Raw genomic sequence first — 25,187 nt, 5'->3', positions numbered from 1 at the left:
AGGAATTACCACCTGGGCTCTCCCCATAGCTTTCTTGCCATCTTAGCTTTCCCATAAGTGACAGCTACAAAAAAGAAAAAGGGAGGACAGGAAGGAGGTGGGAAGGGAGGAGGAGGGAGAAGGGAGGATGGGAGGGAGGGAAGCGGGGAGGGTGGGAGAGAAAAAGAGGAAGAATTCTCCCAAAGAGAATGTCCCAGGGCTCTTCAGTCTGGTATCCTCAAAAGCCATCCATACCTACCCAGAAGCAAGCAAACTAGCTATCAGCTAACCATGGATCTCTGCTTCCAGAAACCATGGCACTTGAGACTTAGAAGCACCTCTGCATATCTGTCAAAGTTAGGAGTGGGGGGCACTGAGACAGAAATCAACACGGTTTTCAAAGTGTTTATTCTATAGAGTCCTAGGGGTTCCTATGGGTTGGGCTATATAGCAAGGCAAGTGGGAGGTGACCGTAACACCAACAAATGTTGTAGTGACAATTTTATTTTTTTAACATCTTTATTTAGATATAATTTACATACCAATTTAGTGGGCAACTCAAGAGTTTTTAGCATATTCAGAGGTGTGCAACCTCACCACAAGTTTAGAACATTTTCATCAGGGGCGCCTGGGTGGTTCAGTCAGTTGAGCCTCCGACTTCGGCTCAGGTCATGATCTCACGGTTCATGAGTTCGAGCCCCATGTCAGGCTTTGTGCTGACAGCTCAGAGCCTGGAGCCTGCTTCGGATTCTGTGTCTCCCACTCTCTCTCTGACCCTCCCCAATTCATGCTCTGTCTGTCTCTGTCTCAAAAATAAATAAACATTAAAAAAAAAATTTTTTTTAAAAAGAACATTTTCATCAGCCTGATGCAGATCTGAGTTGCAATAACCCCCAAAACAGGTAACTATGTGCTAATTTCAGTCTCAGTTTCCTTATTGGTTATATGGAAAGATTAATACCTGCCCCACAGGTTTCTTGTAAAGATTCCATGAGAGAGTATATGTAAAGCAGCCACCTCAGGCCAGGTGGGCAGAAGCAGTAGCAGGAGGAGAAGACACAGTGGTGCTACCACTGTGAACGAAACCACAGGCTGGGCACTTTCTACACATGATTTCATTTCATCTTGGCTATAATCCTTCAAGGCAGAGACTACTGCCCCCATGTGACCATGAGAAAATGAAAGCTCACAGAGATTTAAGAAACTTTCCAAGGTCACGCAACTCACAGTTGATGAAAGTACACCTAAAACCCTCATCTTTCTTGCTCCAAAGCCCGTGTGTACTTTTGCTCAGTCACATAGCCTTTCAGCATTCTGTGTCTTTTTTCCTTGTGTTCATCTCTGCCCTCTTTGTACATGTTTTTCTCTAAGTCTCCCCTATTATTTTATTTATTTTTTTATGTTTATTTATTTTTGAGAGAGAGAGGCAAAGGCAGAGTGTGAGCAGGAGAGGGGCAGAGAGAGAGAGAGAGAGAGAGAGAGAGAGAGAGAGAGAGGGAGACACAGATCTGAAACAGGCTCCAGGCTGAGCTGCCAGCACAGAGCCCGATGCGGGGCTCGAACCCACGAACCATGAGATCATGACCTGAGCCAAAGTCGAACACTTAACCGACTGAGCCACCCAGGTGCCCCTAAGTCTTCCCTATTATTTTAACTACAGTGATTTCACCTCCGCCCAGATTCTGTATGTGATTCACAGCATAGGGTAGAAAGATAAGGAAGGGGTCACAGAGGTCAGACACACACATCATACACTAAGCAATATCATATCTGTATCCTAGACCCTAGCTCTCCTAGAAACATCCCACCACTGAGCCGGCCACCATCCTGGCCAGGAACTCACAAATCCAAAGCACCCTGCCCCACTACCACTGGCCAGCCAACCCTGGACTCTAGCTCTGCCCTAAGGAAATAATTTAAGGGGCACTCAGTGATAAGACAGGATCACTGCTTTCAAATTCAAATTTCAAAAAAAAACTTAACTCACCACCTTTGTGTGTAAGGCCCTGTACCAAGCACTGTGTGAGACACAGTGATAAATAAATAAGACCTGGTTCCTGCCCCTGAAGGCAACCACAATCTAGTCAGACAGACAACTAATTACAATACAGAGCAGAGCGATATGCCAAATGAGAGATTCATGCCAATTACTTCCCACATAAAGAAACAATAAGATTTCTAGGAGAAAACATTTAATCTAGGCCAGCAGTTCTCAACCAGGGGCACTTCTGTCCCCCAGGGCAATCGGCAATAGAGATATTTTGGTTGTCACAACTTCTGGGGTAAGGAGTGATGGTGGAGGTTTGCTACAACATCTAGTGTATAAAGGTTAGGGATGCTGCGAAACATCCCACAGTGTACAAGATAGCTCCCTACAACCAAGAATCATCTAGCCCAAAATGCCACTAATGCTGAGGTTGAGACACCCTGATCTAGGCTTTGGTGGATGAGTGAATTTTTACAGGCAAGAGGAGAGGCAGAGAGATGCTGAGATGAAAATGTATCTAAAGCAAAGGCACAGTGACAGGATAGAGAGAACATATTGGAAGTGGTTGCAGGATAAAGTAGGGGAATGCAGTGTAACGTGAACTAGTCAGGAGAGCTAAAGGCAGATTGTGGGAGCACCGACAGGCAGGTTTAGATAGTGAAGACTAATTTAGTAAGTAAAGGCAGGCCACTCTTATAGTTAAATGGCCTCTAAAAGACGATTAATAACACCTAGCTCATAGAGTGGTTGAGCATTAAATGACACTGTACGAGCCATCAGCTGGAACATGGCTTGACACGTGGTAAGGATGGTCCTCTTCCATTGCATTCCCTTTACAAGGGAGAAGTAATGATCAGAGTTGTGCTTCAGTAATTCCAGTAATAGTGCAAAAAAGACAAACTTATAGGTAAGATAATACAATCAAAATCATTAGGGCACAAAGCAAGACATTCTAATTACGTGCTAAATTGAGTTGATATAGAATGTGTGCTATGGGAATTGGTACGGGGATGAGAGAAATCAGTGGGGGTGGGAAAATCAGGGAAAGTTCACACACTTAAAATGAGTCTGGAGCATTCCAGAGGACACCTAAGACAGATACGGACAGGGCCAAGGGTTGAAGGGAGGGATATAAGAAGTTAACTCCAGCTAGGGAGAACTAGCTGAGCAGAGAAAGGGGCCTGCAATAAGCATGGAACAGCTACGAGACAGTGAGGACCAGGGTCAGACCAGAGTGGTAGGAGGTAGGTGCAGAGAGTCTTAAGAAAGACCAAGGCCAGATTTGAAGGGATGGAGTGCTAGACACAGATAGTCAGAAGGAATAAGAAAAGAAAATCATGCAGGACACATGAAACCAAAACGTAACTTAGGAAGACCGCTGGCAGCATGAACAACACGGGCTGGTAAAGGGATGCTAGAGGCAAGAGAGCACTTGGAGGTGTCTACAGCTATCTGGATGTAAGGAAATGAGGCCCAAAGGCAGAGGAGGGAAAGCAATTATTATTAAACATGCTGATAACTTCTGGGCATAACTCAGTTACTCGCCCTCAACCAAATTAGCCCAGCCTGGCCACAGCACTGCTTATATGCAAGAAGCACAGAGGGCTTCTCCCTACCCTCCTTATATACCACCTCCCACCAAGTCCAATTCCTGCTGGCCTCTGGGGTTTGCAAGTGGAAGCGCTCCTCTCAAAGTTGAGTTCCCCCAGCCCTGATTCCACTTAGTGCGAGGTTCCATCCTTCCCGACTCACAGAGCCTCCCACAACCAAGCATGCCTCTTGGTGGGGCAGTGAAAAAGGTGGAAAGCAAGTCAACTCCTACCCTGCTAAAGTCAAACAGATCTGGTGACAGTACTATAATACGGCTTTGTTGTTCGAAACTCCTCTAGCCTTCCACATGGGTGGGGGGAAATGAGAAGTTCTCACGTAAATCTTTTTTAAAGCACACAGGCATACAGACAGGAGGCTGGGGGAGCAGCTAGAGGAGTTGCAGCCCCTAGAAAAGTGTGGCCCTGCTCTGTCATGCCCCACCCCCTTCATAGCAGCTACTCGGGCGCACATAGAACTGCCTCCTGTGGCGCTCTGGTCCTAGTCAAGTCAGCCAAGCTGCTGGGGGTGGCTCCCAGAGCTGAACACTGTGGCGCCGGTGCCGTGGGATGAGAGAGCTGATCTGGAAGTCTTGCCATATAGGCCAGCCCTCACTATCTGTACCACCACCCCGAGGGAGGAAAAACCATGAAATCCTGCGTCAGCCCTTTGCATGCATTAAATTCTTACAACAACCCTGCAAAGATCTCCTCAATCAGCTGAGTAAACTGAGGCTTGGAGAGGTGAAGTTACTTGCTTTTTTGTCACACAGTAAGTGGCAAAGCCAAGTTTTGAATACAGGCCTGTCTGAATTAAAATGTATGTGCTTTCTGATGAAAACAATAACAATAATAATAATAGCAAAAACTAACCATTACTGAGCCTCTTCCTTATGCCAGGCATGGTACTGAGTGCTCTGTATGCATTATTTCATTTAATCTTAGCAACAAACTCATGGGATGCCTACTCTTATCACTCCACTTCCAATGAAGAAACTGAGGCTCAAGGAAATGAAGTAACTTCTTCAAGTTTCCATGGCTGCTGAAGGCAGAGCCAGGTTTAAACCTAGGTCTGTGTGGCTCCAGAGCACCACTTCTCAACCCTGTGCTATGCTGCTACGCCACACTGCACAGACACTAACAAAAGCCTAAGTTGATTTTGCAGCTTCCTGGGCTCATACTGCTACCTAACCATCCACTCCCCCCTCAAAATGTGTGATCACACCCTTGCTCAAGCCTCCCTTCTCAGCCAGACACTATGCTGCTACCCAGATATCAGCCAGTCATTCCACCCAATGATTAAATTAAGCACATATTCTGTACAGGGCTCTGCTGGGCATTGGGGAAACAAAGGCAAAATAACCAAATAAGGCCAGTCCCTGCCCTGAAAAGTCTCACAGTCTGGTGAGAGAAACACATCAGTTAAACAAACATTAAAATACAACTGTCAGATACAGGTAACTTTCTGGGAAATACAGAAGAAACAGAAAGGGGAAAATAACCAGCATTCACTGAGCTTGAATTGTGTGTCTGGTACTATACTGGCAACTTTTTTCTTAACTAACACATGATGAAATTAACTTTGGGGGGGGGGGGGCAGGGGTATATAGTCATATGAGTTTTGAAACATATTTAGATTCTTCTAACTGTCCCACAACCCAGACACAGGAAAATTCTATTACCCCCCCAAAATTCTGTCATTCTGCCCCTTGATAATGAAACCCTCCCCACATTCCTAACCCCTAGTAACCACTGGCCTAGCTCCCATCCCTACTTTCTCAGAATGTCATGTAGATGGAATCATACAGCACGTTAACTTTTTGAGTCTGCTTTCTTTCCCTCAATATAAGGCCTTTGAGATCCATCTATGTTGTGTGCATCAATAGTTCACTCCTTTTAATTGCTGAGCAGTTTTCCATAGTTTGTTTATCCATTCACACATTGAAGGACATTTACTTTTGTCCAGTTTTTGGCGCTTATGAATAAAGCTGCTATGAACATTTGTGTACAAGTCTTAGTGTGAATATAAATTTTCATTTATCTATAGGGATAAATACCGAGAAGCAGAATTGCTGGAGCATGTAGTGAATTGTGTTTAACTTTCTAAGAAACTCTATAAGCAAAAGTTCTGGTGGCTCTACCTCCTCGCCTGGCACTTGGTGTTGTCCATTTTTTAATTTCAGACATTCTGATGGATGTGTGGTGCTATCATGCTGTGGTCTTAATTTGTACTTCCCTAATGGCTAGTGATATTGAGCATCTTTCCATGTGTTTAATTGTCATCCATATATCTTCTTTGATGAAGTGTCTGTTCAAATTTTTTCCCATGTTGTGTTGACTTGTTTGGTTTCTGTAGAGTTTGGGAGTTATTTGTGCTGGAAACTTTACCAGCACTTTTCTCCCTGAATTCTGACAACAGCCCTGCAAGGGTAGGAATCATTAACCACCATTTTACCTGAGAAAATTAAAGGGGAAGTCACTAAACTACTATAATCACAGTTCTTCCTAATTTCAGAATTTTCCTTCTCATTTAATTGCCTGTGACATACAGACCACTAGAATGCAAGCTCTATAAAAACTAAAGTCGTATCCATTTTGTTTGTTACGGAATCCATAGTCCTACAACAGGTATTCAACAAAAATTTGTTTAATGGCTGGATAAATGCCCTTGATTTTCCTTGTAGGGATCCAGTTGAAGGGACAATGGTTTTGTTTGTTTGTTTGTTTGTTTGTTTTAATATAACTTATTATCAAATTGGCTAACACACAGTGTGTAAAGTGCTCTTGGTTTTTGGGGTAGATTACTGTGGTTTATTGCTTACATACAACACCCAGTGCTCATGAAGGGACAGCAGGTTTAGACAGCCTCTGTCTGTCCACCTCAGACTGTCAGAACAACCTGATAGGACCATCCCACTGTAGCAAATCCATTGCCCACAGGCAGTGTCCCCACCAGAAGTCTCAGTACAACACAGGTCATGAATTTCCATGCTGTTGGCCTGGTAGAACTCCCTCCCAGCTTTGCCAAGAAGGGCACCATCACCAATAATGCCACCTTGCTCATCTGAAGGGCCCACAATCCATAGCTCTGCTAACTAGGACAGAAGCAAACAAAGACAGTACTGGAGCAGCCAAACTGGCTGCCCCACATGCCAATGATTACATATTTCCTATACAATGCCTGCTGAGTCTCAGTTTACCATACGTCTAATTTCATAGCTCACAGAGAAGTAAACAGAAATTAGAAATGGGGATGAATCAAAGAAGAGACAGGGAAATTATAAGAAGAAATCACAACAATGCACATAGGAATCTAAGCCCTGGGGTAGTTATAGAAGAGGCCTGATGACATGTTCTGAATGATCCAAAGAAAGTTAACACTCTGTTCACAATAATCTATAAAAAGAAAGACTTATTTCAAAAATGGCTAAAATTTTACAAGATCCAGAACTGAGGTTATATAGTTCAGTCACCTGGAAAGCTTGCTGATATGAGGCTGAACAAATGAAGCCTGAAGATATCCCTTCAGACTTCCTCTAAAATCCTTGGGGAATCAGTGGTGCTTTCGAATGGTCATAAAAAGCTCAGGTCCATCATAGCCAGCACAACCAGGGTCTCATCTCTGCTCAGTACCCATGAGCCAATATTCTAAGCTCTGAGCGGTCCACCCAACATGCTAGTTAGAACCTGAACTCCAAGGTTGTCTCATACATGTTTAGACTGACTTAAGCACACATACTTTGCCACCATTACCTTCTCTTTCAAAGACAGTAGCTTGTGACCGATGGTGAAAACCCAGACTGGCAGGCCCCTCTCACCACCAGAGGCCTGAGCCTGCCGGGAGAGAAGTTGAAGCCAAAGCAAGGCAGAAGCTACACTGAAAAAGAACAGCTCACCACTGGCACAGAGAAGAGCAGGGTGACAGCTTTTGTGTTATTTTAGAACAGTTTGTGCTGATGAGCTTTTTGTTGTGGTAACATTCCTCTAAAAAGAACATTTTCTTCCTCCCCTCATTGACAAAGCAATTCAGCAGAAAGTGAAAAAAGAAGGAGGAGCGGGTGACAAGGATATCCAGGAATTTGTGGATCTTAGATCATATCACCTTCTTAATTGGTGTGCCACCTATCCCCCAGTCCTGTGGCCAGGCCCCCTGAGAGAGGGAAACCTCTAGTCCTCATTTGCGTCCAGGAACATGGTCCTTTTCCCATCGTGGACAAATAAAATCTGGGTCCTTTGAGGGCCAGTGCCACTTCAAGATGCGACCAAAACTTTCATCACGCCTGTTGCCCTTGCTCAAGAACCTACAATTGCCAGGTTCAATAAGTACTCATCTCTCAGCCTAGTCGCCTGGGCCCCACTTTCCTTTCCAGGTTTTTGTCCTGCAGTCCTCCACCACAGTCACTCCATCCAACCAAACCCACCCACCCTGCTCTAGTCAGAGCCCACCCCCCCCCCGCCACATCTGTGTTCACACTGGCTCCCTACTTACCACTCAGGCAGCCCCACCCCTTCCACTCCACCCAAATGTCTGCTTCTGCTCCAGGAAGTCTATTTTTCTCCTCTTACAAATTACTTAGACATTACCCAGTTCAACCTAATGCGAGGATCCCCTCTGCTAACCAATCAATAGAGCGCTGTATTCTACCTGCCCATCTTCCATGATGGGGAGTTTACTACGTACCTACCAAGGAATCCTCTCCTAAGACAAGATGGCACTATTAGACGATTCTTCATTCTAGAAGAATATGGCCATATTTTACTTTTCCCACATTGGTCCTGGTCCTGCCTTTAGTTTAAGAGAAACAATACTCGGTACTTAATAGCACAAGCTTTGAAATCAGATCTGTGCTCATATCCAATGTGTCCTTGAACAAAATGCTTCACCTTTCCAAGGCTCCAGTCCTTGACAATAATACCAACTTCAAAAGGCTGTTATGAAAGGTAAAAGAGTAACTACCTTAACACCATGAGCTTAACACCATGCCTGGCATAGAATAAGAATCCAATAAAGGAGAGCTGGTGCTGCAGTTTTCATCGCCATCACCGTCGTTATTTAAAAATCTAATTCCTCCACTTCTAATGTATGTGAGATATAAATTATATTACCCGGATCTGTTCTTTTCCAGGCTCAAGTTTCTTCACTAGACTGTAAATGATAGGAGGACAGATGTGTGTGTCCTATTTACTGCCACATCCCCATGTCTACAATAGTGCCTGGCACATACATAATAAATACCTATAAATACTAAGTTCTACTGAATGCTCTCCATTTCATAGTGTCCATACCCTTCAGCATTCAGGTCACCCTTTTCTGTAGAGGCTCGCACTGTTCCAAATACCTTGGACAATGTGAGATCCAAGACTGAACTCAAAACTAGGCTTACCTCTATCTCATGACACACACCATATCACTATTAAAGATTTGGCATAACTTGGCAGCTTCACCAAACTGCCGGCCCACGTTGAGCTTGAAATCAACTAAAACCTTTCAATCTTTGCACACATGATGACTTTGCACTCTGGGCTCTGTGGAATTGGAACTGTAGTAATGCCAAAAGGTGAAACAATAACAGAGCTTTTTCCATCTAGAGTTTCCTCTCGCTCCTATTATCTGGACCACTCAACCAGCTCCCAGCAACCGCAGCCTGGAATTCAGAATAATCTTTCTAGGAACATGTGTTTCTTCCTCCTGAACAGACTATAAACTCCCAAAGGGCAAGATAATGACTGTTTTGATGTCTCTCCTACATGCCAACACAGGGCTGAGTACATAGCAAGTACAGACTGATGCCCTCCATCTGCAGCAGGATTACAATATGGGTTCAGGGGAACTATAGAAACCAACCTCGGGACTCTCTCTCCCTCTCAAACAGCACAGCTCAGTCAGTGTTGTACTTCTAGCCAGTAGGCAGATGGGAGCCAGTCCAGGCATACAGACAGCAGGCCTGCACTCGGACAGGCTGGCTCCTACAGGGCTGTTCTGCTGAGAATCACTCCCTTTGACAGGAAGGAGCTCCTAGAGAACAAGCCAATACCAAGAACATCTCTCCAAAGGGAAGAGTGTCTAGGCAGCCTTCAGGGACTGTCCAAACAGGAAGAGAAGGGAGCCACGGCAGGGGGAGAGAGCTCACCTCATCGCTTTCTTCTACATCCACGTCACCATTGGCATCGTCGTCCATCAGCTTGTGGATGCTGCGGACTGCATCAAAGCTGAGCTTCTCATCCTCACTGTGGCACAGGGGCTTGTCAATCCGGCAAAACTCTGTACAGGAAAAGCAAGAGACAACATTGCTGTGGGCACTGCTGGCCTCTGCTACCCACCTGTCTCAGTGTCCTTAGCCTCTAGCACCTCAAGCCTCGTGTAGCCACTTAAATAGCTATTTGTACAGTGAGAAAAGTGTTTCATCCAGTCTTCAACTCTCTCCCCCCAGGATGTGCTGAGTTCCCCCATTTAGGGACAATGTCCTATTATCCTGATGGCTCCCTGGCAGGGAAGTCAAGCATAAGGCTGGGAATACCCTGAGATCTAGACAAAGAACGTGAATAGGTAACTCACAAGAAAAAATATAAATGAGAGAAAATATAAATAGCCAATGAACACAGAAAAAAAACTTTTGCCTTACCAGTGAGCAAAGAAATACATATTCAAGTGAAATACCATTTTTCATCAGTCAATAAATAAATGCACGTGAATACAATCTTTCCAGAAACAGGAAGACAGCCCATTCATTGCAATGCCAAGATAATATGTAGTTTTCCTTTTGGTTCACTTTGTCACTGCTGGTAATAATAACATAATGCCAGTCACAAACTAACTGGAGAAACCCTTCACATGCTATGCCCGTCCACTGACAGCTACGGTCAGCAAATAGCTCTCAGACATCTAAGGTCCTGGGCACACCGGGTGCAACAGCGTGGCAGGTCTGCAGTACAGCTTCCCCCACCCACCGACACAGTCATTAATGTGACACAAAAACCAGCACGAGAGCCGAGGCCACCTACTCCTCTCTTAGAACCCTGGAAAACACCGCGCACACACACAGCAGGCAGACCTGGCATCTAGTCTTAGCTCTACCAAGTGAGGTCACGTCCCTTCTCCAGGCCTCAAGTTCACTATCTGAAAAAGATATTTTAAGTAAAGTTTCTAGTATGTCTTCCAATTCTTAGCTTCTAAAATTCCTCTTTCCCTTTGACCCTGATCTTGATTCCTTCTCTCCAGCAAAAACTCCTCAGATTACTCCCAAGGAAGAAGTTGTCACAGGAGAGAAAACAAGGACAGGGTAAAGAGGCTGTTGTGGCTGTGAGGCCTTCTCCGAGGCACTGATCAAAGTCCCAAAACACTGCAATCCATTTATCATTCAGCTGACTGCTGGTCAGAGACAGGGAACAGACAGGACAAGTCAACTCTCTGTCACTCACGAGTTGCTCAAATCCTTTTCAAAATGAGGGAGAGATGTAAATATTAAATGTGTCAAGTGTCCCAGATGTGACTCAATAAAAACATGTTGGATACTGGAGCTCACAGATGTTAACTGATGTGCCCCAAATCAAAGACAGCTGAAGAGTCACAGCAAGGGCCCAGGTTTACTGACTCCCAGGTGGGTACTTCACCTATCTTTATGCCAAGGTGACCAAACAGCTTTAGCGTGGTTTCATCTTCCATTAGTCACAGATGGTAAGAAGCACACTGAAGAAATGGCTTTATAGAAGACAAAAAGTAAGCAGTGCCTGGGTGGCTCCGTCAGTTAAGTGTCCGACTTTGGCCCAGGTCATGATCTCGAGGTTCAGGGAGTTTGAGCCCTACACTGGACTCTTTTCTGTCAGCACAGAGCCCACTTCAGATCCTCTGTTACCCTCTCTCTCTGCCCCTCCCCCACTCACGCACACGCACGCGCTCTCACTCTCAAAAATAAACATTTAAAAAAAGACAAGTAAGAAGAATACAATATATGAAGAAGAAATATCTCCATGTAACTGTATATTCTACTACATTTGTCCTGCTAAGTTGGGAGTGGGGAGCGGAGGGTGGGGTAAAGCGGTGGTGGTAGAATGCAGCCAAAGATTAAGGCATTGTTTCTCAACTTCCTCACCAACAAGAGCTCTTGGCATGATTGTGTCGTTTACCTATCGAAAAAAAATTGCAGTAAGTAATGACTGGTTCATAGGTGAGGCACACAGCACTGGGATTAGCATAACCAACATAATGTTTTCCTTCCCTTAGTTCTGTTTTTGTCTTTTTTTTAATTTTTTTTTTTAACGTTTATTTATTTTTGAGACAGAGAGAGACAGAGCATGAACGGGGGAGGGGCAGAGAGAGAGGGAGACACAGAATCGGAAACAGGCTCCAGGCTCTGAGCAGTCAGCACAGAGCCCGATGCGGGGCTCGAACTCACATACCGCAAGATTGTGACCTAAGCCGAAGTCGGACGCTTAACCGACTGAGCCATCCAGGCGCCCCCTGTTTTTGTCTTAATCAGAGGCACATATAATTGCCTATCAGAATGAGAAAAAAAAAATTGCCCATCAGAGCTTTTTAATCAGCACATGATGTGCCCATTTAAACAACATTTATTGTGTACTCTTAATATGTCAGGATCTGTAATCAGCATGGGGCATAAAGAGAGATGAGTCAGATCTCACCCCTGCTTTTAAGGAGCTTAGTTTTAAAAGTAGGGAAGAGGGGCTCCTGGGAGGCTCAGGTGGTTAAACATCTGACTCTTGATTTCAGCTCAGGTCATGATCTCATAGTTCATGAGATTGAGCCCCGCATCGAGCCCTGGCAGCACAGAGCCTGCTTGGGATTCTCTCTCTTTTTGCCTTTCTCTCTGCACCTCCCCTTCTTGCACATGCATGCACACCTGCGCACACACATGCGCTCTCCCTCTCTCTCTCTCTCTCTCTAAAAATCAGTTAATAAACTTAAATATATATATTATTAAAAGTAGGGGACAGAGGCAATTAAAACACCATGTGTTAAGTACCATGACAGAAAGAATCAGGATTACCCTAGGGGTCAGCAAACTTTTTCTGTAAAAGGCCAGAAAATAAATAATTTAGGATTTATGAGCCATATAGTCTCTGTTACAACTACTTAACTCTGTCTTAGAGCACAAAAGCTGCCACAGACAAAATATGAGTAAATGAGCTTAGTTGTGTTCTAATAAAACTTTATTCAAAAAAACATGCAGTGGGCTGGATTTGACCCCAGGGCTATAGTTTGCTGACCATTGTTCTAGAAAACCTTAGGTAGCACACCTGAACCACATTAAGTTGACAGATTTCTGACTCAAAGCAAAGAAATACAATCTTTTCATTAGCCTGTATCCACAAACAGGTTTATCATAAAGCACAACTTCTAATGAGCTTTTTTTTTTTTTTTTTTTAAATTTTTTTTTCAACGTTTATTTATTTTTGGGACAGAGAGAGACAGAGCATGAACAGGGGAGGGGCAGAGAGAGAGGGAGACACAGAACCGGAAACAGCCTCCAGGCTCTGAGCCATCAGCCCAGAGCCCGACGCGGGGCTCGAACTCGCGGACCGCGAGATCGTGACCTGGCTGAAGTCGGACGCTTAACCGACTGCGCCACCCAGGCGTCCCCTAATGAGCTTTTTTTTTAAGTTTATTTATTTTTGAGAGAGAGAGAGAGACAGAGTGTGAACAAGGGAGGGGCATAGAGAGAGGGAGCCACAGAATCTGAAACAGGCTCCAGGTTCTGAAGGGTCAGCACAGAGCCAAACACAGGGCTCAAATTCACGAACCTCAAGATTCTGACCTGAGCCCAAGTCAGACGCTTAACCGACTGAGCCACCCAGAAGCCTCTAATAAACTTTTTTAAATACTGGAAAAAGTTTAAATGCTGAGCTCTAGGGACTGGGGGCCTCCAGGCTGGGCACAAGTGGCCTAAGGTCAGCCAGCCTCTCTCCCAAAAGCCTATAGCTGGTGCAAGAAGTTTAGGCTTCAAATGCTAGGCCTTGGTTTGTAAACTGATCAGACAGACAGGTGACCTTTGCTGTTGGCATCATCTGGCATAGAGAAGGCTTTAAGGGATTGAGAATAAAGGAGTATAAAACCTTGATGTCTCCTAAGGCCATAGAATCCTATCCAGAAAAACCATGTTAGTCAAAATTCACAAATGACTCCTTCTACCAAGCATTTCCTAGGTTGTCTCTCTCCTTCCTGACACCTCTTCTATCTTCTCTTATACCTTCGTTCCAATCTGGCAAGGTTTCCCAGAGCCACCTGGAAATACCTTAGAAGATCCACCCGTTTAGCAATGCATTATTAATAAAAGAGCCCTGGACTTGGAGTCAGAACACATATGTCAAAATCCCAGCTCCATTAGTTACATCTATATGATGTTGGACAGGATGTTCAACTTCTCTGAGCCCCCAGTATCTCATTTGCAAAATGAGGATAATTATCTCTGCTGACAGGGTTTTTATGAAAATTAAGACCACATTTGTTCCAACGCCTAGCATAGCATAGGGCATGCAAAAAGATGACAATCAATACATTTGTAGTTTCCTTCTTTCCTCCCAGAGCAACATGTGAACAGTTTCCTGCTAACTTCAGTCACTCTCCCTACTGTGTTTGAAAAATCAATCAGTCACATGTTCTAGATGAGTTAGCAAGTGATTCCGACAATAGCCTGTATTCCCACAGCATTTATGTGTCTATCACCAATAACATTTATCATACTGTGTTTCAGTTCTCTGTTTCATTTGTCTTCCCTATCAAACAATGTCCATAAGGGCTTGGGACCATGTCCCCAGCAGCAAGCAAAAGCCAGGTTCTTGATAGATGCTCAACGTTTTTTGGACAAATAACTAAATAACAATTATGTGTAGGATTTCTTCAGGCAGAAAAGAGAACTGTAAGTAAAAAGAGTAGCACAGGAGTAGGTTTTTAAATATTTTGGTGCCAGGGCCCCTTTATATACATAAAAATTGAAAATCCCAAAACTAATATCTACCATATTAGAAATTAATTTTTTTTGCATTTATTTATTTATTTATTTATTTATTTATTTATTTATTTTTTTTAGAAATAGAGTGAGACAAAGCATGAGCAGGGAGGGGCAGAGAGAGAAGGAGACACAGAATCTGAAGCAGGCTCCAGGCTCTGGGCAAGCAGTCAGCACAGAGCCTGATGAGGGGCTCAAACCCACGAACTGTGAGATCATGACCTGAGCCGAAGTCAGATGCTCAACTGACTGAGGCACCCAGGCACCCCACTACCATATTAGAAATTAAAACACAAATTCTAATAATAGCAATTAATTCATTTTAGACAAATAAATATCCTATACATTAATTTAATAGGATTTTTTATGAAAAATAATTGTTTTCTGGAAAAAAAATTTTTAAGTTTATTTATTTTGAGAAGTGCCTGGGTGGCTCAGTTGGTTAAGCATCCAACTTCAGCTCAGGTCATGATATCACAGTTCATGGGTTCGAGCCCTGTGTCGGGCTCTGTGCTGACAGCTCGGAGCCTGGAGCCTGCTTCAGATTCTGTGTCCCCCTCTCTCTGCCCTTCCCCTGCTCATGCTCTGTCTCTCTCTCTCTCTCAAACCTAAACATTAAAAAAAAATTAATAATAATAAAGTTTATTTTGAGAGAGAGAGAGCATGTGTGTGCACATGCACGTGCGAGTGGGGAGGGGCAGAGAGAGAGGAAGGGAGAATCCCAAGCAGGCTCAGCACTGTCAGCACAGAGCCCAATGTGGGGCTCAATCTCACAAACTGTAAAATCATGACCTGAGCTGAAATCAAGAGTCAGATGCTTAACCAAATCAGCCATCCAAGCATCCCTGAAAAAAATGTTTTCTGAGAAGAGTGGGATTGTTTTTGCATTTTTGCAAATCTCTTTAAGTCTGGCTTAATAGAAGACAGCTGTAGTCTTATTGTATCTGTTTCCACATTCAATGTGTTGTTTTGATCACAGAGCAAAACAGATATGTAGTTGGAAAGGACAGGAATATTTTAATAATCTTCCAGATATCTGTGAACATTCTTCTCTGATATTACATCAAAATCGACAAGTAGTAGGTTTATTAAAGATTAGTTGCAATGTGAAATCTGAAACTATATAAATGAACTGTTTGTACTCTATTATATTAAAATCTATTGGTCTATCTTGCACTTTGATCTTTTATCCAGGAGTGATTTTGTAACATGATGCACTGGTCACATGGAAACTTCCAAATTTGACCCATTTCATCTCTACGATATCAAAATAATCAGTTATTAATATCACCACTAATTACATCAGAAAAGATTTAAATCTGGGGCAGCTGTCAAGCTCACAGTGGCAGATCCAAGTTTTTCAAAATTCTAAGTTTTAAATGAAAACTAGAATTTTATTGTTGGCAATAAATACTACCAGTTGTTTTCCTTTAATAGCAGACTCACTTCATTCATTTTTAAGAAAATACGTGCCAAATACGTGAGTCTGAGTAAGTATAGTTTACCTGTCAGTTATTCTTTCACATAAAAATGGTGTTCCTTGAAAAAAGGAGGCAGTTCAACTTGCAGCTCAGTGGTACGAATGCTCTCTCTTGAAATAAATATCAGAGGCGCCCAGATGGCTCACTGGGTTAAGTATCCAACTTCAGCTCAGGTCATGATCTTAAGGTTCGTGGGTTTGAGCCCTATGACGGGCTCTGTGCTGACAGCTCAGAGACTGGAACCTGCTTCGGATTCTGTGTCTCCCTCTCTCTCTGCCCCTCCCCCGCTCGTGCTCTGTCTCTCTCTCTCTCTCTCTCTAAAAATAAACATTAAAAAAATTTTCAATAAAAATTTAAAAAATTTAGAGAAAGAAATAAGCATCAAACTTCTACACACAGAAGTGGTTTATGCACACTTCCTGTTTCATCACACAGAATACTAAAGAGATATGTATTCAACAGGACACAATTTAATAGAATTAATACATTTTATATTTATTTTTAGAAATTTTTAATAATTAAAAAATTAAAAATAAATTTTTTAAAACAGAATGCATGTTGGTGAGGAATACCACGACCACCAGTGCTGTTCTGTGCCACTGCTCTGACTCTTGCTAAGGTGCCAGCAGCTTTACCTAAGTGCTTTTGTGCCATCATTGCAAATGTAGACACAGCAGAAAAAGACAAATAACATCGTAGCATTATTATTAAGATGTCTTTGACCTTTTGGACCCCTTTTGGACGGTCTGCAGACCACACTTTGTTAACCACTAGCAGCCAACACCACAAAGTCTTTCCTTTGCGTCTGAATCTCCTCTCCTTTCTCCAGGCAGAGCTAATCATTTACTGCTCTATGCTCCAAAGCACTTTATACATAACTCTGTTGTATTAATTCTCATGCTCTAAGTTGTTTGCATGCCATATCCAGAAAAGGGCAAGGACTAAGTTTGACTCACTCTAACCCTCGGGGCCTACATCCACCCTGTCAAATATGTAATCAGCAAATACTGGCTGAATGAATGAATGAGTGCATGAATGGATTCATAACCATATCTCCCCCAAAGACAAGAGAATTCCTGAGTACAACCCACCAGTTCCCACCACCAATATCCACCATCTACCTGATGCCTATTCTCCTCCAGCCACGTTCTCGTCACCAAACAGTAACTTATCCCCCTGAGAACACGTATTTATAGGCATGCAAAGCAGAGTCACTGCAGTTGAGCCTGACCATGGATTGTCTGATGTGAGACACAAGCCCAAAGGTAAAGAAGTGGGACAAACAGCAGTCAAAGAAGAAGGTACAGATGAGGAGTAAAGAAAGGCGCTGGTCAGACTGTTCCCTACCACTTGGCTGGCACCTGAGGGGAATCTGAAAACTGATAAATTTTGCCAGCAGGGGTCTCATTTGTTGATTGTTAATTTCTCCCACTTGACCTCCCACCCCCCAAGCACAACCAGCAAGCTCTGCAGTGACTCTAGATGGGATCAGAATCCACCCTTACCCTTAGAAAGGACTCAAAAGACTGTTAAGACTGAGAGTACCAGCCCTGGGAAGATGGAGGACCAAGGGCCTTTAGATTCCAGAGATAAAACAGCACAGAATGCAGAATGAGGCTGAGCGGGGGGGGGGGGGGGGGGGGGGGGGGGGGGGGGGGGTCTAGGGAAGGGGTGTGGGAGGGGAAAGTACCCTCTACACAAAAGGGTAAAGAATGAGAAAGGGAACTAAACTAGTTCCCTGGACCTAGGAAGTTCTGGCAAGAAAGGTCCCACGTGGAATACAGCACACTGTAGGTCTAGCCAGAGAGGAAAGAGGAGTCAGATTCCCACACTGAGTGAAATCCAGCCTCCTGAGGGATGGTCCTGCCCCTGTTGGAACATCATGTCTTCATATCCAAGAAGAGGTCCAACTCTTCTCAGCAGGGGCAGGAATTCAGAAGAGTTTTCCTTATGGACGAAGCAGGCACTGGTTTCAGCTACCCAGGCAGCAAAAGACTACCCCAAAGATTTCCCATGTCTCCCCTCCCAGGGAGAACATGTGAAAAAAGTAATAATAACATCCCATATAACACCAAGAGTGAACCTTAAGGTAACACACTATGAACTTTGGGTATTATAACGTATTCATGTAGCCTCATCCTTGGTAAAAAATGTACCACTCTGGTAAGTAACCCTGGTAATGGGGTTGGCTATGCATGTGTGGAGGCAGAGGATATGTGGGAAATCTCTGTACCTCCTTCTGAATTTTGTTGTAAACCTAAAACTGCTCTAAAAATAAAGTTTAAAAAAAAAAAAAAAAGCCTGGCCTACAATATGTGTGTGGTCAGTAAAGGCTTTTATAATTCTTACCAGCATGCTTTAAAATATTATATGTTGTGGGGCACCTGGGTGGCTCAGTTGGTTAGGCATCCAACTTCAGCTCAGGTCACGATCTTCTGGTTTGTGAGTTTGAGCCCTGTGTCAGGCTCTGTGCTGACAGTTCAGACCTGGAGTCTGCTTTGGATTCTGTGTCTCCCTCTTTCTCTGCCCCTCTCCCTGCTTGCACACTGCCCCTCTCTCTCTCTCTCTCTCTTTCTCTCAAAAATAAATAAACATTAAAAAAATAAATAAAAATAAAAATATTATGTGTTGTGGGTTCAAGCCCCACATAGAGCTCACTGTTGTCAGCACAGAGCCCACTTCAGATCTTCTGTTCCCCTGCACCGGCCCACCCCCACTCGCTCTCTCTCTCAAAAGTAAACATTAAAAAATATTATATCTTTATTATAATGCTAGATAATTATATTTTCGCTCTAACCTGTGATCTGAATATTTTTTTAATTCACATGAAATAAAATTAAAGAAAGCCCTCAGTGGAAACAAAAATTCACAGCATTGACTACGTATAAAGCTCCAATATGCAACATAATGAGATACACCTCTGAGTTCCACCAGCATTTCTGACTTTGTACCTCTTCTGGCCTCACTTCAGTCAGCTTACAACTGTAGTTATTTGAGGATATCTGAGGACAGAGGTCATATCTTTTTCATTTTTTCATAGCACCTACCACCGCCTTGCATATGATGCACTTATTTGTTGATTTGTTTACTGCCCATCTCCCCCCAGTAGAAGTAAGGCTCACAAAAGCAGGAACTTTTTTGTTCCCTGTGGTATCCCCAGGGACTCATATAGTGCCTGGCACACAGTAGGTATTCAATATAGATCTGCTGAATGAATGAATAAATCTTTGCTTTTCTGAGTGTACAAAGCAGGTTTCTCCTCCAGACATGACTTTTAAATGTTGGAGTTTTAAAGAATCTGGGTTTGGTCCCGGGCTTTCTTCTCTTCAGATGACTCTCTCCAGGAGGGATCTGACCTCTTCTCACAGATTCAATTGTCATTTAAAAAAATGCCATCTCCCCCCAAAAAAACTATTGCCATCTCCCCGCAAAAAAGTAAGATGATGGTTCTGCTTCAAGCTTCCCTTCTGACCCTCAGATACACACAGAATCCAACTACCTACTAAATATCTCCACATAGATGTCTGACAGGAACATCAACGGATGCATAATGTCTAAATCTAAACTCATTAGTTCCCCGCCCCCACCCCCTGCCAAAGTTCCCACTTCTCCAGTTGCTGGTGTCAGAAACCTTGACATCTCATTCTCCCTCACTCCCCACCTCTAATCAAGCACCAGTCCTTCAAGACTCCTCAACTATTCCAAACCTTCTTCTCCTCACAGGAGAGATATTCTGAATACTTAACAAGCAATTGACAGGAATGCTAACTATAGGCAATGCTACTGCATACCAGCTGATTATCTGTCCAAGTCATCTCCCTACTTAAAACCCTTCAAAAGCTTTTCATTACTCTTAAGATGAAGTTCAAATTTCTTAAAGTGGCCTGTAAGGCCCAGAATGATTTGCCAGCTGCCACCTTTCTGGTCTCTTATCCAACAACTCCCTTAGCTTTGTGCAATCCTTCTTTCATGTTCCAAGTTTCTCCCTTCCTTTCACATAGCACGTTGGTTCTCAACTCTGGCTACATATTAGATTCACTTAGGGAGCACTTATGCTGCTGAGGCCCAAGCCCCGTCCCAGACCAATTAAATCAGTATCTCAATGGATGGAACTTAGGCATGGGTTTGGTTTTAGGGGGGTTTTGGTTTTCTGTTTTTCTTTGAGACATACCATATATACAGCAAAGTATATAAATAAACATATAGATCAGTTAACTTTTACATATGTATATATCTAAGTAACTACCACCAAAATCAAGAAATACTCCAGGAAGACTTCCTCCCTCTTGCCCCTTTCCAATCAATACTATCACGACCACTACACCTCACCCCACCCCACAGTGATAACTGTTCTTCTGACTTTTATCGCCATAGATGAGTTTTGCCTTTCCTTGACATTTATAAAAATAGAGCATGGATATTTTTTAAGGCAGAGTTGCACGCAATAAAATGTCTCCATTTTAAGTGCATAGTTCAGTGTGTCTGACAAACATACGCACTTGTGTAACCACCACCCAATTAAGATATAGAACATTTTCATCACCCCAAAGTGTTCCCACTTGGTACTTCACTGCCAAACCGCACTGCCCTCCTCACACAAGCATTGATCTGATTTCTATCATTATAAATTAGTTTTGCCTGCTTTAGAACTCCAAAGAAATATAATCACCAGTATGTACTCTTTTGTGGCTGGCTTCTTTTGCTCAGCATTCAAAAGATTCAACCATGGTATCACATGAATCAGTAGTTTTTCTCCATTTTCTCACTGAGTAGTATTCCACTGAATGTATATACCACAATGTGTTTATCCATCCACCAGTTTTTAGCTAGCACAAATAAAGTGCTATGGACATTCGTGTACAAGTCTTTGTGTGGACATAGGTTTTCATTTTTCTTGAGTGAAAATAAGTTTTTCATCTGGAGTTCCAGTAGGAGTGGAACTTCTGGGTTATATGACAGGGTTATGTTTAACTTTTAAGTGCCAAACTGTTTTCCAAAGTAGTTGCATTGCTTTATACTCTCACCAGTAAGCACCAGTATAGCTGCTTCATATACTCTCTTATACCTGGTGATGTTAATGTGCAACCCAGGTTGAGAATGACCTAGAATTCCTTTTGTATGGAAGCTTCTTCATTCTTTCTTGACCTGCAGATTCTGACACATGCTGTTGGTCTGAACTTAAATACTTTTTCTTCAAAGAATCTTCCTTGATCGTCTTCCCTGCCAAACTGGTTTAAGCCCACATTATACATTCTCCAACATTGATAACACTTTTCACAATTATAATTATCTGTGTGATAATTTGCTTAATATCTTTCTTCTCCACTAAACTGTAAGCACCACAGTGGCAGGAGCCATGGCTGCCTTCATGGCTGAATCCTGGCTTTGAACCAACACCCAGGACCTAGCGAAGTCCCTAGCACAACACTTGGGCTCCAATCAATATTCACTGACTGAACAAATGAATGCCCAGAAGAACTCAGCTGCATGAAAGAGCAAATTCAAACAGAGATGAAGCAACATAATCCTGGCCCACAAAAAGTACAAGAATGAACACAGTGTATGAACGACAAAGACACAACATAGAATACAGTATGACACAAGAGACCAGAGCAGCAGGAGATACAAGTCTGAAAACAGGTAAAAGACAGTAGGGGTGGAAGGCAGGGCAACCTAACAAAGCAAGCCCAAGAGGAAGGGGCACAGCATCTCACACAGATTGATTTGTAAAAGAACCCAAAGTCAAAATGTACTTTTCACCAATCTTACAAAATTCCTGGCGCAGAATGGGAATAGTGGAGGCTGAGATCCCCATTGTACTCAAACTCTAAGTGGCAAAGTTGGAAGGGCTTTGGGGGGCATCAAGGACCACTGCCTACCTTACAACTAGAGAAGGAAACTGAGACTATGAAAGGGGGTTGTTTTGCACTAGGTTGGCCAGCAAACTAGTGGCAGAACCAGATTAGAAGTCTCACTAACTTCCTATGGCAAGGCTATATGGTTGGGAGATCCAGATGAGTGTTCAAGAGGGCTCCCTAAAACTTCTAACCCTTACCCTCCAAGACTCACGAATAGGGGCAAGTTTAATTAGGTTCTGCTTTCCTATTAAGGGCCAACACAGAAGTCATAACTGGTCTTGTGCCGTTCCCCAAGCAGGGTAAAACAGAATTTCCTGGTTTTGCCTTAACTTCTTCAGGTCCAGCACTAGCCAGAGACACCTTCCTTATCAAGACTTAGAAACAAAGTTAAGAAGACACTAGAGACAGAGTACTGAGTCCCTAGCACGCTCTGCAGGGAGGAACAAAAAGAGCAAAAGAATATGCTTCTATTTAAGCATATGAAACATAATCACCTGCTAGAAGAAATGAAATCTTCAGCCCTCTCTCCTCTCTCCACTCAGCCACCCCATTTCTACCTTCTTCCTCCTCTCAGTATTGTTTTCTTCAAATACTGATTTCACAAAAAGCTTCCCTCCAGAAGAAGGTGGCTAATTCCTAAAGTTAGTCCCCACCAAGCAGGCCATGACCTCAATAACGCAGGCTTCTGATGCAGGGGACTTCTAGCTGTTCTGACTGCCCATGCCTCCTCCCACATCTACAGGGCTCTGGACACTTGTCCATCTGCTTAACAGCCTATCTGCCTGCCCTTTTATTTCTATCACCTTTTTAACTAAATTAAAAATTTCTGGCCCCCTGTTCAGTGTTCACATGCTACCATTTCAACACTCATTTCTGATTTTCAATCACCTATTTGCTGACCTTGAACTAGCTGGCTGAACTAGCCAAAGGCACTAGGGATACAAAAAGAGGTAAGATACACTTCTCTGCTCTCCAGGGTCCCCCCACCCCTTCTTCTCAATTATTAAAATATATAGTGAATCACAGAAGTGGTAGGTGCAGGTACTTAAATTTCAACTTTCCTATACTCTGACTATTCCTAAGGATTAATTCTCTTATCAGAAAAATCCATAAAGTCCTTTGAAAAACAGTGAAGCCCTGTAAGTGTTAGTCATTTGCTTGTTGGTCCTCTATTCTCTGCTTTATCTGAGTCTCATCTTCCCAACTATACACGAGTCTGATTTTTCTGGTATTCCCCTGTGTCAGGCATGGCACTGGACACCACAAGACCCGGTCTAGGGACAACTGAGAGCTGCTTACAGATTTTGAAGATTTGCTTTCTCAGCTTTGGGGTCCCACATACCACAGGTCTTTACATTCTAAAGGTATCTGTGCCAAGAAGCATGACAACCCCAGAGAAATTAAATCAACACACGCTTGTTCAAAAGTTGCCCCAAATTCTCTGACCTGGCACCCGACCCAAACATTCCTGCATCCTGGCCAGCACTTGTCAGGGTCTGAGATGGCCAAAAAAATAATTACAAACAACTCAAAACAGATTTCTGCTGGGAAAAGTTTTCTAAAAGTGTTTGAGTGGGCATCCAAGGACTTGTCCAGATAAGGACATTGCACAGTGCCCAGGGGAGGTGTCCAATCCATTAGTGGACCCTCTAGGATTATACCCTTTGGTTCAGGAGTGGAGCTGGCTCTCAACAATCAGTCCTGATCACAGTGACCCCAAGAGCACAGTGATAAATGCCTGGAAGATATAAACACTGGGGAGCCAGGCACACACACGGGGTAAAAACAATGTTGATTCCAGGGACCATTGCAGCAGGAGTTCATCCTCAGGTCACCCAGGCCACTGTTGGATGGCCTACCAGAGAACACATGCCTGGGCTCCCAGAGACCAGAACCAGGCAAGAGCTTCTCACCATCTTTCTGCCCCAAATAAGCCTCCATTCAAACAATACAAAGAAGATAACTGACCCCCTTTCTTCTTTTCTTGAGATTAGATAACCAAGAACATCTACTGAAAAACCCTGCAGTCAGGATGGTCATTCCAAGGACTCGGTTTGCAGCCCTTCCTCACCTGATGCAGTTCTCAGCTATGGATCCAGACAACATCTCCCCAGAAGGGTGGCTAACTATCCAGAATGGAGTGTGCCTGAGCCTCCTGACAGCCCAGGCTCCCTGGTCCTGCTCCCACATGGGAACGAGCCTAGTATGATTTCTGAGGAAAGGCCTCTATGCTCCAGCTCACAGACATCTGAGCTCAGATCTCCATGTACTTTGCCTGGGTTACTACAGTTTCCTCACTGGTCTTCCTGTCTCTGCTCGTTTCTCTCAAACCCATCTTCTACTAAAGCAGTCAGTACAATTTTTCTAAAACTCCAATCTGACTAGACCACTCTCCATGCTCCTGAATAAAATCCTTCACAGGTTCACATAAAAACCTGTTTATAGGGGCGCCTAGGTGGCTCAGTTGGTTAAGCGTCCGACTCTTGGTTTCAACTCAGGTCATGATCTCACAGTTTGTGAGTTTGAGCCCCACATCAAGCTCTGCACTGACAGCACAGAGGCTGCTTGGGATTCTCTCTCTCCCTCTCTCTGCCCCTCCCCTGGCCACATGCCCTCTTTCTCAAAATAAATACATAAACTTAAAAAAAATCTGTATACAAATGTTCATAGAAGCTTTATGTTTAATAACCCAAAACTGGGATCAGTCCATACATCTTTCAGGGAATGGTTATATACATTATACACAATGGAACACTATTTAGCAATAAAAAGGAACAAAGTCATGATACATACAATCACTTGGATGATTTTCCAGGGAATTATGGCTGAAGAAAGAAGCCAATTCCAAAAGGTTACAAACTCTGATTCCATTTATACAACATTTTTGAAAGGTCATAAAATTTTAGAAATGGAGAACAGTGGGGTTAGGAACAGGGAAGGGGGTGGGAGAGAAAGGTGTGGTTATAAAAGGGCAAATAAAGGATACTTACAGTGTTGGAACAGAACTTAAACACACGAGTACAAGTAAACTGGGGAAATCTAAACAAGATTGGTAGGTTTTATTAATGTCAATATTCTGGTTATAATATTATACTGCAGTTTGTCAAAATGTTCCTTGGGGAAAACTGCAAAGTTTCCCAATGATCTCGCTGTATTATTATTATTGTTCTAAGTAGGCTCCATGCTGGAGCCTGAGATCTCATGACCCTGAGATCAAGACCTGGGCTGAGATCAAGTCAGACACTTAATAGACTGAGACCTGAGCGCCACGCTGCATTTTTTAAAAATTGCATGTAAGTCTAGAATTGTCTCAATAAATATTCTAATTTAAA

At 43.3% G+C, this 25,187-nt stretch overlaps 1 protein-coding gene across 3 annotated transcripts in view; it reads right to left on the bottom strand.

The window, feature by feature from the left end:
- STIM1 (stromal interaction molecule 1) overlaps positions 1-25,187 on the bottom strand; it is a 188,126-nt gene that overhangs the window by 73,466 nt on the left and 89,473 nt on the right. For all 3 annotated transcript variants that reach the window (XM_030333486.1, XM_030333488.1, XM_030333487.1), the window contains exon 2: positions 9,684-9,814. In XM_030333486.1, the coding sequence (XP_030189346.1) occupies positions 9,684-9,814 (131 nt within the window). The remainder of the gene's footprint in view (positions 1-9,683; positions 9,815-25,187) is intronic.

This window comes from Lynx canadensis, chromosome D1 (genome assembly GCF_007474595.2).
Source record: "Lynx canadensis isolate LIC74 chromosome D1, mLynCan4.pri.v2, whole genome shotgun sequence".
In the NCBI taxonomy this organism is placed as follows: Eukaryota; Metazoa; Chordata; class Mammalia; order Carnivora; family Felidae; genus Lynx; species Lynx canadensis.
Note: the sequence above shows the minus strand (reverse complement) of the source record. Positions and strands in the feature narration are given on the sequence as shown.